General features: G+C 42.4%; 1 protein-coding gene across 1 annotated transcript in view; it reads right to left on the bottom strand.

Annotated features, from left to right (window-relative positions):
• Nucleotides 1-784: 784 nt before the first annotated feature.
• The window catches only part of LOC306760629 (vascular endothelial zinc finger 1-like), a 13,327-nt gene continuing 1,031 nt past the window's right edge, over nt 785-13,080 (bottom strand). The window contains exons 2-7 of the mRNA XM_079246572.1: nt 9,891-10,642; nt 8,781-8,850; nt 6,597-6,765; nt 2,177-2,218; nt 1,626-1,691; nt 785-1,431 (exon numbers count right to left, since the gene is read on the bottom strand). Of these exons, the coding sequence (XP_079102698.1) occupies nt 1,064-1,431; nt 1,626-1,691; nt 2,177-2,218; nt 6,597-6,765; nt 8,781-8,850; nt 9,891-10,642 (1,467 nt within the window). The 3' untranslated portion in view covers nt 785-1,063. The remainder of the gene's footprint in view (nt 1,432-1,625; nt 1,692-2,176; nt 2,219-6,596; nt 6,766-8,780; nt 8,851-9,890; nt 10,643-13,080) is intronic.

Here is a 13,080-nt window from a genome sequence, read left to right as displayed (position 1 = left end):
AAATGTGTTCATTTAACGCAAAACGCAGGAGAAAACGTGACGTTTTACAGGCTTTTTCCTCCATCGTTTATTCAATCGGACCTGCAAACGGGTTGGTTTAACACACAGCGAGGCAGAGTTCATTACCATGTAAAGCGTGTGGTTTGAGCTTGTAGGTTACAAAAGTATGAAATAAACCACCGGGACACAGCTGCCTTTACAACAAACAAACCTAACGATCTGTAAACAGAGAAACTAAAAGAATAACGTTATTAAATACGTAGATTACATTTAATTCACTGGGTTTAAATCCTAACTTAAGCACCATTTAACTCTGAGCTCGTCTCCTCTGAGGTTCAGTCTTTAGAAGGTCTGTTAACATTAGAATACGTTTTGATGGAGCGGGACGCTCAGTCAAACATGCGGCGATGGTTCTGTTGTAACCAGGTGAAGCTACGTGGAGCTGATGGCATCAGAGAAACATATCTGTGTCATAAAATCCAGCAGATTCAGTGTGTGGCAAGAGAACAACACACCCATCTGGATCTGGGTTGGATTATTTTTATCCATACGTGGTTTTCCTTCCTGACAACATCTAGGATAAAAATCCATCCAATCAAGCGGGTGTCTGACTGGCTGGCGCTCCAGACTGCTGCTGTTCTTCAGGATAAACGGGACAACGGTCCAATTCCAGTCCTTGACTGAAGATTTCGGTATGTACGGTATGCGACATTACATAAGGTTTTTAAACAACCGGAAGTTGAATATGTGTCTGAATTAAGAGAAATGTGGTTTTAAAAAGCGCCTTCTTTCGTCCAGACGATCACCATGGAAACAAGCACATCGGGTTAGTTTTGCTTTTCTTCCTGCTTGAACGAAATGAGGCTCTTTAGTTACTTTCAAGTAATTCAACAAGTTCCTTACAATACATTTCCTACGTGATAAAAGCCCGAACGCACAGAAACACGGTGAAAAGAAGAGCGTGCGGGTTGCGTGTGTCTTTGGGAGCGTTTCTCCTCTCTAACGGCTGATCTGATGTTTGGCGGGTCAAACATTGCAAGCTGCTACATGAGCGCGTGCGGCTCTACCAGGGGGGGGAAGATGGCAGAACCTGCGATAGAAAAGGCATGCTATCCATTGGCCGCATGGCGATGTTGAGCGGCCCCGTGATGTTCATGGGCATGGGGGTGCTGATAGCTACCGGGTGGGCGATGTTCATGTGCGCCGTTGTGGGGATGTTGACGGATGCCAGGTTGACGGGGCCGGTGATGGTGACGGGGTGCTGCAGGTTGACCGGCGACGTGATGTTGACCGTGCTGGTGGCGATGTTCATCTGAGCTGTGATGGTGACGGCGTTGCCGGCGTTGCCGCTGCGGTTCAAAGCCGAGGTGATGGCGGCGGTGTCCGTCACCGACGTCGTCGTGGTTGAGTTGTTGTGAACGTTGTTGGCATCTGTGTTAGAAAGAAACCAAAACAAAAAAAAAGAGCGAATCTGTAGAGGAAACCGGAAGAAAAGTGGAACGCCTCCAACAGGAGGAACGCCAGCAGCCTCCTGAGCGTCTCGCCGTGTTGCTGGGCGACAGAAAATCTCAAAGCATCATTCATTCATGGTAGATTACAGTGGGAATATTTGTAAGGAAACCTACCTTTGTGCGAGTTGTCAATTAGGACTTGGAAGGAGTTATTTAAAATCTCTCCTACCGTCAACTCACCTGAGGGGTAAATTCAAAAAGCAGGATCAATAGACTAACCTGCTGATCGACGAATTCAAAAGTTTCATTTTAAACCATTTTCATAAAAGGACATCTTCCACTGTGTTTGTACTGAAGGCTGGATGCACACTACGCCGCCGGGTTTAGTCTCATCAACTCACTGACCTCTGACTACACGACTGATGGAGTTAGTATGTGAACAAACCAAGCGGTCAGTCTGCTGAAGGAAAAAAACACACAAATGACAGATGTGATAGAAAAAAAGAAAAACAAGGTAGTGTGCATCTAGCCGAAATACGACGGCCCAGTTTGTGGCTTCGTTGCATAATCTACTGATCCTGCTTCATGAAATTTAACCTTCACTTAATGTTACATAAAATGGAAAAAAAACAAAGGAAAAAGAAAACTGGCCACTTTCTTATATTCTTTTTTTTCAGACTATAAATGAAGTTTCTACAGGTTGGTGCTACTCGCTACGGGATTACCTTTTTGTGGCCCTGAGTGGTTCCACTGCCAGTCACTTATGCCTATTCAGAAATACAGACACATATGTGGTTACATGAGCACAGGGCAGCAGCTCCACCATGTTGGAGTACACAGCGTTTCTACCAGAAACGTTGCTAAGCAACTCAGAGCATCATACCTGCAGATTTCCCCCATTAAGACCCAACGCAACATGCACCTTCATTTCAACCAAAAGCTTTTTTTGTTGAACTTTAAACAAAAAGTAAGAAAACTTGTGTTTGGTCAATTATTTCTCTGCTTTAATCCCAGTTGGTGTCATTTTTCACTGTAGAGCAGACAGCTTTGTCCGTCTCCTGCGGCGGTCATGTCCAGTTTTCAAGGGGCTAAAGCTTGTTCCATCCTAGGCGAGAAGCGAGAACTTTTTTTCTTGTTCTCGAGGCTCTGAGAAGAAAATGACGTCATTTTGTTCTCGCAGACGTGTTTGAAGACAGTTCTTGACACATCGGGCTGGCAGAACTTTTTTCTTGCGAGGCTCAGAGAAGTATCGTGTGATTGGTCGGACATGTGAGGTGGGCGTGGTTAACAAGAGAAAAGCATGAAGCGGAGTTGCTGCTTCCGCGTTTTTGCTGTTGCCGGTAAAATGAATTGTTTTGATAAAACAGCTGATCGAGGTGGTGAGAAAGTAGGAACATTTTTACATGTGGCATTAAAACACTCGATCCGGATCACCACCAAACTTTAATCAGTTCTTCATTATTACATTTCCAACAACTCTTGAAGTTTTCATAAACATCTGTCAGTTACCTTTTAAGTTATCTTGAGCACAAAGAAGCCGGGAAAACATAACCTCCTTGGTGGAGGTAACAACCGGGTTCATTGCACATAAAAGCAGACATCGCCCCCCCCGCAGTGATCCCTCCCCGCTGCAGACGAGCTTCTCCTGGAGGATGTATGGACCTGACGAAAAAAGTTTTTTCTTGTTCTTGCAGCCTTGAGAACAAGAACTTCTTCTCCGAACAAGTTCTTCTCGTGGAGGATGGAACAAGCTTTAGCTTGAGCAATACCAGAAAATGGAGCAATACCAGTGTGAGGGCAGTGTTGAGTTGTACAGGAAACATGCAATTAATGAACAAACCAGAGAAGAAGAGGAGCAGAAGACGATGCGGAAACCACCAAATAAACTTTGTGTTTTGGTTCTTTTGGTGTTTTTGGACAGTTTGTAAACAACTTTGGAATGGTGCATGACCACTCGCAACTGGTGTCAAAACGAAGCTGTGAACTCAGCACTGCCCACTAATGGAAGAACTGACCTCCGCGTGTTACGTCCTCCACGAGAAGCGAGAACGTTTTTCTTGTTCTCGAGGCCCTGAGAAGTAAATGGCGTCATTTGTTCTCGCTGGCGCGACTGAAGACAGCTCGACACATCAGGCTGGCAGAAGTTGAAGAAGTTGGCTCTGAGAAGTATCGTGTGATTGGTTGGGCATTTGAGGTGGGCGTGGTTAACACGGAAAAGCAGAGAGTCTCCGACGTTTAAACGGATTGTTTTGAGAAAACAGCAGATTTCTTTAGACCCATCACACGACTAGACACTCAGCCCTGGAAAAATGTGGTGTTTATCAAATTTAGGTAGAAGAAAATACTAATTTGGAACAAAAAAACCTTCATCCTCCAGGATGGCAACATTCTTCTCACAGAGAATGGATCATCTCAGACCACCTCGAGGATTAAAGAAACAAACTTAACCCACCCGAACTATTAAGAGGTAAGTTTAGGTGGGCTCCACGTGTTTGGCCAGTGTGTACATGCTCCCCTGATGCTACACAGTCAAGTTCCCCACATGACCCATTAGTTTTAGTCCAATGTTTTGCAAAAGGCAAACTCTAAATGTAGATCCTAGCCATCATGCACTGGCTCAAGAGGTCCGGGGAAGAACATCCCTGTACTAGACTGTCCAACCCAACCACATTGGTTGATCTTTAACTCCTGTTGAGGATTGGGATTCCAGGCTGGTGACAAGCCTGAAGAGCAGCTGCTGTGTTGTGCTGTGTATGGATCTTCTACTGGTCGATAACGCTGTAAATAATGATCAATAAGTCTTGTTTTTTTCCCCCCTTTCTTAATGTGAGAAAATTCAATCAATGAAGCAACAATAAACTAGAAGAGTGAACAGCAAGAGGAGAATATTGCAGAGGGGTTTCTGGTTTCTGGAACTGTTTTAGGAGGATACCACCCACATCGGTACGACCCACATGTAAAGGTGACTTAAGCGTGTTACGTCCTCCACGTAAAGCGCAAACGTTTTTCTTGTTCTCGAGGGCCTGAGAAGAAAATGGCATCATTTTTTTTCCACTGAAGACAGCTCTCGACACATCAGGCTGGCAGAAGGTTATTTTTGAGAAATATCGTGCGATTGGTTGGACGTTTGAGGTGGGGGTGGTTAACACGGAAAAGCATGAAGCGGGAAGTTGCTGCTTCAGTGTTTTTACTGTTGCAGGTAAAACAGATTGTTTTGATAAAACAGCGGATCGAGGTGGTAAAAAGTACAAACATTTTTACAACACGTGGTATTAAAATAAACAGACGAAACCATGCGCACAATCCGCCCTGCTGCCGACGAAACTTTTCGGAAGATGAATGCACCCGACAAACAAGAATGTTTTTCTTCTTGCGACCTCGAGAGCAAAAACAAATTTCTGTCTTCTCTGGAGGATGTAACAAGCGTTACGAAGCCTTACGACCATGTATGATGAAGCTCCAACTGGTATTATCACATGAAAGAAATGCTTTTATTCCTGAGAGATTTAACAGGTTTACAGCAGGTTGTTTTTAAACTATGTTTAGAACGATTGTATTGAAGACCACCTCAGGTCTTAATGGGTTAACTGTGAGGAAAACAGTTAATGATACTTATGGGTTGTACTTTAGGTTAAAATCTCCTGCATGTGAGCACATACAGCGTACACTGAAAGAAGAAACGTTCATGTCGAGCATATAAAGGCCTGCTCAAACGGCGGCCCGCGGGCCACATGCGGCCCAGAACCAACTTCTATGTGGCCCAGCTTATGTAAAACAATAAAGATGTTCATAAAGAACCGTCAGTCATTCCTTCGCTGATTAAGTAGCCTACAATCCTACAGCTGTGCAGACCATGAATGCAACACCTGGTTGCCGAGCAACATGAACCCCAGTCTGTGTTGTTGTGTTGTGAAGTTGTAAGCGTAGCGCTAGCAAGCATGTCTCTCTGTCCTAAAACGCAAAATTGACTAAATATATTTACACCGCCTGGACTTATAAGTATTTGTTTATTTTGCCGTCACATTCGAGCGCCAAACTGATGTGTTTAACATGCAATGAGTGTGTGGCAGTGTTTAAAGATTATAATGTGAGGAGGAACCACATGGAGAAGTTTAGTTTGATATGACTTTTTTTATGTTAAAAGTTCATTATTTTATTTTGTGCATTTACCCTTGTCTTGTGGGACTGAACTTAAAATAGAAAAATTAATAAACTACTTATTTTTCAAAATGTAAATGTCTTTTTTTATTTATTTGTTTTTACTGATCATTTTCCCTGACTTTATTTACCGTTTCAGATCATTTTCTGACTTAAAAATCTGGCCCATCTGAATATCTAATTAAGTAGCCGTGATATAAAGTATTATTGGTCATTTTCACTTGATTGTTTTCATAGAAACACCATGAATCTGTTGGAAAATATAGTTTCACACTTTCCTCAAACCGAACCAGTCTTACAGCTTAAACCTGCTAACACTACCACAAAACACTAATATTTAAGCATTTAATGTAGTTTATGGTGTAAATCACTCCTACAAATCTACAAACTGCAGACAGTCTCACTCCAACAACTATTTATTTAAATGGAACAATGATAGTGAACCGATCTGAAGCCTTATGTTCAGGTAAAGGTTGTCAGGGGCCCACAGGACCCCCAGCACCAGCGATGAGAAGGACGGAGCTGCTCGGAGTGCAGTTCTTACTGCAGGAAGCTGGTTTCAGCCTCCTGAGGCATTAAAGTCTGAAGAAAACCCTCGAACTACAGCTGATGGACCAGACAGAAGAGAGCCTGAGTGATGGGGGCTGCATAGCGCCAAGGGAGACGGTTTTTATTTCAGGTCTGTTATCTAAGCTAAACTCCAACATTCGGCACATTTACGTCAAATCATAAAAGGTTGACGGCGTGAGTACTATGTGACAGCTGCAGCGTTAGACGACAATTTTATGAATTGGCTTGATGTGACTTGGAGCGTCACACTTAAAACTGAATCGATTGAATTGATGATAACTTTTGTGAGTTCCCCTCCTGCTGAATCAACGGGATGGTGGCAGGTAAATATCAACATACTAATAATGTCTCCTGAGCTGTTTTCTGACCATTTTAGTTAAGTTGTCCGACCCAAATGGGAAGGAAAATGTGACGTACCTTTGTTGTTGCAGGGGTTGCTGAAGCTGGCCTGGCCGTGCGTCTTGAGGTGACTCGTGATGTAGGCAGCGCTTAGCATTTTGCCGCAGATGTTGCAGGTCACTTTGCCCTCGTGCCTGATCATGTGAGAGCGCAGGCGGTCTTTGGTGGCGAAGGCAGAGGTGCATGCCTGAGAGAGACGAGCAGAGAGACGCCTGAAGTCTCCTAATCACACAAAACATTTCCCCAAACATTTAAACACAGCTCTGTTTCACTGCATAACACCGGAGCAGGAGTGGTGGAGTGTGTGGGGAGGTGCTGAAGGTTGCAGCACCCCCTTCTGGCAGGAGGCAGGAACTGCAACGGTGTAAAGAAATGGGGTTTCTGTCACTTAAAATCACCTTAAATATGAACGCTTGTGTGGCGAGTCATGAAGACTTGAGCTTTTCAGCACCACGCCTGAACTCAGGAACACCTTCAGGGTCCAGACATTTGCTTACATTTCATTTTACCTTGTTGCCGCACGAAATACAGATGCTGAACGGATTAAAAACAAACCAGACAGTCTGGCTCTCCCGAAATTTAAACTTTATCAAAGAATCTCTTAAAACTTGCCGCTGTTTTCTGGAAAACTGAATTCTGATCAAAGTTAGTTTTAATATTTAGAGGAACAGAGGATAAGTGGCCATTTCTGTCCACCCAGAGCTCCAAGAGGAGCACCCTGAGGAACTTTAAATGGAGTTTATGGAGGGGAAACAGCCAGGAAGGCAGGTGGAACAAGGTGGGGTGCAGCAGCCCTGAAAGGAGGCGCAGCAGGTCAGGAGAACCTCCAGCAGATGCTGCAAAGACGCATCCAGAGTGCAAATAACCTTAATGTAAATAATGTAAATATTTTTCCCTTCGTATATGTCAGTGACCGACTTCTGTCATGATGTTTGTGTTCTCTGCACTTTAATCCCCCCGTTCTGTAGGGACCTGCCACCCTTCTTCTCACCATCCGATTACAGTTTCATTCAATTACTAAACAATTATCAGGATTTTCAATGCATATTTTTCCACTTTAAATGTTTGTTTTTTTTTCTTACTCACTGCAACCTTTTATACTACTTTCTACTCCATTAATTAAAGTAACCAACGACATTTATCTCCTCTAGTTTTTATTCAGGGCGAACAAAATAAATAAATCGAAATAAATCCAACCTATTTTTCACATTGAATCTTCAGCATTACTACTAACACACTTTTCCTGAACAACAACCAGCTGTGTTTCTCCTCTAACCTGGGCTGGAACGGAGCTGCACACCTATTTGTAGGATCACTATTAGATTTTATTTTGGTTTTTAAACATCTTCCACATGGAGTCAAGTCTGTTGTCATCTCCATGAAAACCAGAATGTTTCCACTAGCCGTCCAACCAGGTGAATAAATCTCCCGCTCCACGGCAGCCTGTAGGCGTCTCTGTACTCATGTTGTTTATTATTTGTTGCCTGGACTTCCTGTTCGTCTCCCTCAAGTGTCCAGACGGCAAAAGCGAGTTTTATGTAATTATCAATGTTCAGAGTCAGGAGGATCCAGGGATGGACCCCCAAATTCACCCGAGAAACAGCATGAAGATCCAGAAAGACGTTGTGAATACTTCACTATAAAAGCTCCTTTATCTCCATGGAAACTTCACGATTCATTTCCAACAAAGAGTCAGAGGAGAAGAGAGTTTTTTAGAGCGGCCACAAAACTTTTCAGCACAAAACATCAAAAGCAAGACGTGAGATTTAGTCCCTCAGTGAAGAGACGACGTCTCTGTGATCAGCAGAGTCTCTGCTTTCACAACATCTTGTTCATGAGGAGAAATCAGCAGAAGCTCCAAAGCAGACGCCGCTCTCCTCCTCCTCTTCTTACACTCCCACATAACTGCTTTGCGTTTAGTAGTTCAGCCAGGATGCAGGTGCACCTGATGTCTTTATGCTGCATGTTAGGACTGCTGCTTCCTGGTTTATGCTAACATAACCACACTGCATCCATCTCACGATGAAGAGATCGCCTCTCATTTCCACCGAGGACAGCTCTGTACTGAGAAAGCAGCATGGTGGGAACTTCTCAGCAAGCTCAGAATCAGCTTATGAGAAGCAGCTCGGATCATAGCACATTTGTTCTAGTTGGAGCAAACATGAACATAGTGTGTAGGTAGAAGCAGTTAGCGTGACTTACCGTTACTTGGCACTTAAACGGCCTCTCTGAGGAGTGGACGTGCTTGACGTGACAGCTGAGGTGATCAGGTCTGCAGGGGGACGGACAAAAGAGACTGATTACGGCTCGGTAATGGAAGGTTTATGCAATTTACCTTCAACAAAAATGGTCCAATTACATCATCAAGGGTTTGGTAAAAGTAGTCCTGTGATATATCTGGTCCACAGTAGGGCTGGGTGATAGGACTATATATAACGTTTGGACGATAGAAAATGTCTATTGTTTCATGAAACAATAAGGTGCTTTACTGCAGTATTTTATGTCAAGATGCGCTTTACAGCATGCACGTTGCAATATATAAACAAACATGGAGGAAGATATAGCAGACGTGTTTCAGAGCAGGATAATTCACTAAAATATGACCAGACAACCCAAACTGATGAGCTTGTTCCAAAAAGAGGAAATTTCTGTCACATGGATGCAGTTTGGACAGAAAAAAGGCCGACGTGGAACTGACAACAGACTCGCTCACCGTCCCAACAACGGACTCCGACACAACTAACTTATTTTATCACCTGCGTGAGAATCAGGATAAAGAATACAGAATAAAGAATAAAATCAACGAGCAAAAGCAGCGTCGAGTGGAGGCGAAAGCTCATAATAAACTCCAGATGTAAATGCTGCAACAGGCTTTAACCCCTGAAACATCATACAGCCATAGTTCCCACAGATGGAAGGAGATCACTGCTGCTGTTGCACATCTGACACATAACTGTGTTATATCGTTATGGGGATATAAAATAAGCTATATATACGAGATATGAGATTTTGGTCACATCGCCCAGCTCTACTCCACAGTAAGTTTTCCATCTATAAACCCCCCCAACGGCTGCTGTACGCATTAATAACATCCATCTGATACAGCATGTTCCGCTTGGCTTTGTCCTGTTAGGTGAACATAAAATCCAGCCGTTTCACTGCATTTCATCCCCCTTCACCCAGTTCCAGAGTTAGTTTGACAAATTCTGATCAGAGTGATACCTCCATCATGCCTCTAACTGGTTCTGTGGGCCAGCTTTACATACTTTTGGCGTGTTGTTGCTTTTTTTAAAGTGCTAGAAGTTCCCGTACCTGGAGAAGCCCTTCCCACAGACGGAGCAGATGTAAGGCTTGTGAACTCCTCCGTCGTGGGAGCGGACGTGATACGTCATGCGATCCTTCCTCTTGAACCTTTGGTGGCAGATGGGACACTCAAATGGCTTCTCATCCGAGTGGGACAGTTTGTGGCGGTTGAGGTGATACACGTCTCTGAAGGCCTTACCGCACATGTCGCAGCCGTGATTCTTTTTCACTGGCTTGGGCGGTTTCTTAGGGACGCTTTGCTGATGCTGATGCTGGTGCTGCACCGAGGTCATGACGCCGGTGCCTGTAGACGTTGACGTGGTGGCTGTGGACAAGAGGCCCGCCACTGTAGTAATGTATGAAGGATTTCCATTGTTCTCCCGCGTAACCGTGGATATTAACGGCACCATGGTGGGGGCCATTTGTGTCTTTTTAGGCCGCGATACCATCTTAATGCCAGTGTGGCAGGACTCGTGCCGTCGCAAGTGGTAGCTGTCTCGGAAAGCTTTGCTGCAGTAACCGCATATGAAGGGCGTCTTTGACTTGGGCTCCTTTTTGACCACAGCGACCAGAGCCCCTCCTCCTCCTGCCACGTTGGCCACATTGTCCTTTAGAAGTTCAGCAGCGCTTACAGGTGGTTTCTGGTCCAAGGGAATGGGCAGCACTGGTTTCTGATCAGGTGGTTCTGTCCCAGAATTGAGCAAAGGCAAAAGGCTGTTCCCAGCGATCTGGTGCTGGTGATGCAACGCCTCGTTGGCCTGCTGGGATGGAAAAGACAAAGCCGGGTCACAGAAGGTTAATGCTCTTTGTAGAGACGACACTGAAGTTGGTTTCTGACTTGCGGTGCCGTAAAGTTGTTCTGAGCTGGATTTTAATACTTTTCTGCAAAGCACGCACATTAATGTACACACTTTCTTATTCTTAAAGCCTTTAATCTACTATTCATATTGTTTATTTCCAGGACAAACGAGTGAAAACGTAATAAAATCTTAATATTCATCTAAATTTGAATCTTTTAGACTTTAGTAAATATTTGAGGAAAAAACAAACAAACTGGAGATTCAGCATGATTGAGTTTTATCAATCAGCCAATAATCTGTGCGATCCAGTTGAATTAGTTCTCATCAACGGGACTAGTACCAGACTTGTTTACTCGGTCTGTAAATAACCATCACTGATACAAATAAACTGAATTACATGAAACATTTTTCACATTTCAGCAGGTAATTCTATTAAAGGAAGAATTTAGGGAAGTTTTCAGAGGTTAAATAACCAGGATACAACGTCAGGAGGGACCACTGTGATCTGTGATCCTTCAGACGGCATCAGGAAGCGTCGCTTATCAACCGCTGACACAAACACATCAGTGAACAACTACTTAAGGAAACGTTGTCACGTAGTAGAATATAAAGGTGTGTTCACAAATATAAAGCTTGGCCGTAACAAAACAAATTCTGGTTCAATTTTTTATAAATAAATGTTACTTGCTCCAAAGACACACACACACACACACACACACAGACACACACACAGCTGACTGTTTCATAATATTATATTACGTGTGCATTACATCACATTATGTTACATCATGTCAAATTATATTGCATTACATTCAATATTATGTTACATTAACTAATTTCTTTTTAGGAATAAGTGTCTTCAGAACAAAAGTTGCTGAATTTCTGTTCTTAAAGAGTTTTTTTTTTTTTTTTTTTTTAAATACATCGCGTCTGAATTATTTAACTCCGACTTTAATAAAGTTATTGATCAGAATTAAACACAAAAATGATGTGATTCATCATATTTAAACAACTAATTTATTCCCCCTCACTAATAACATTATTTATCATACTACTTATTTATCCAGTTTAGTATCTATCCATCATCAATCTAATTAGACTTTATATTATTTAATATTAAATATTATATTACTCATTAATTACCAATAACCATGAAAACACTTATCTAAAATGTTTCTTACTTCTCTTAAGGGATAAATAAGGAATGACTTGCTCATTATATGTATTATATATAAGAGTACGAGACAAATGCTTGAACACAACTGCTTTTTCATTTTTAATCTGTAGATGTATCCAAGCTATTTACTTAAACTGCATTAGATATTTATGATCCTGGTTAAGATAAAAAGTTATGTTGTGGCTAAACTACCAATCTGCAACTTGGACTAGAAACTACAATTTAATTACAAAATAAATATATTTAGTTTTTTTTATGCATATTGTGATTTAGAACTTAACCCTCTAGATGCCAGTTTTGATCAAGATGCTGCTCAATATGTAGCAGAAACATCTCCAAGTCAGAATGATGCACAGAAAAACACACGTTCCCAAATGTCACGGCTCCAGGAAAAATCAGAGATGAAATGATCTAAATGGACCTGACAAACACCATGAATTCCCCTGACGGGATGGCGGTGAAACGGGCGGCTTGTTTACTGCCTGCTGGATTCTGGGTGCTGAACTAAAAAAGCAGGATTAAGTAGCTTAGTGAGATAACTTGTGGTTGAGCTCTGGATTTTTAGTTTCAAGGAGATGGCTTACTTCTTACCTTATCTGCTTTGGAGCAGATTAGGTTACGAGATGAGAGACCAACACGGCTGAAATGACTGCTTACTCTTAGAAAATTAAAAAGTAAATTATCCATCATAATTTATGCTGTCAGGATCAACAAAACACCTTTTTAAATATGGAACAAGAAAATGTCCGATTTACATGTCAATCTTTGCGTTTACTGTAGCTACCATCTGCCTCATCCCTGGTCCTTTACCTAACATGCATGCCCATATATTGGACAATAATTGTGGAAAATTTGCTTTTCTGTTCAGGCAGGTATCCAGATTGAATTTATCAGACCTTCATCTAAACAAACTGCTGCATGAAATTACATAATGTGGATTTGTTATAACTGAACCCAGTGTACCCACCCACCCATGACTTGCAAACATAAAATGTGATTTTAGTCCTCTTTTCCCTCATTTTTTTCCCCAACATTTTGGTAAAACAATTCCAGTTTCAATGGACCACGTGCAGCAGCTGGTTAAGCTCCTCATAACCCTCTCATAACTGCTCATTTGCATATTCAGACTTGTGCAATGACTGGTTTTAGGAATGCAAATTAAACTATGACAAAGTATTTTTAATCTACTTTATCTAAAATAAAAGGGAAACTTTTTAAGGTA

The sequence above is a fragment of the Telmatherina bonti genome (assembly GCF_933228915.1).
Source record: "Telmatherina bonti genome assembly, chromosome: 9".
Lineage (NCBI taxonomy): Eukaryota > Metazoa > Chordata > Actinopteri > Atheriniformes > Telmatherinidae > Telmatherina > Telmatherina bonti.
This window is presented reverse-complemented; position numbering and strand designations above follow the sequence as displayed.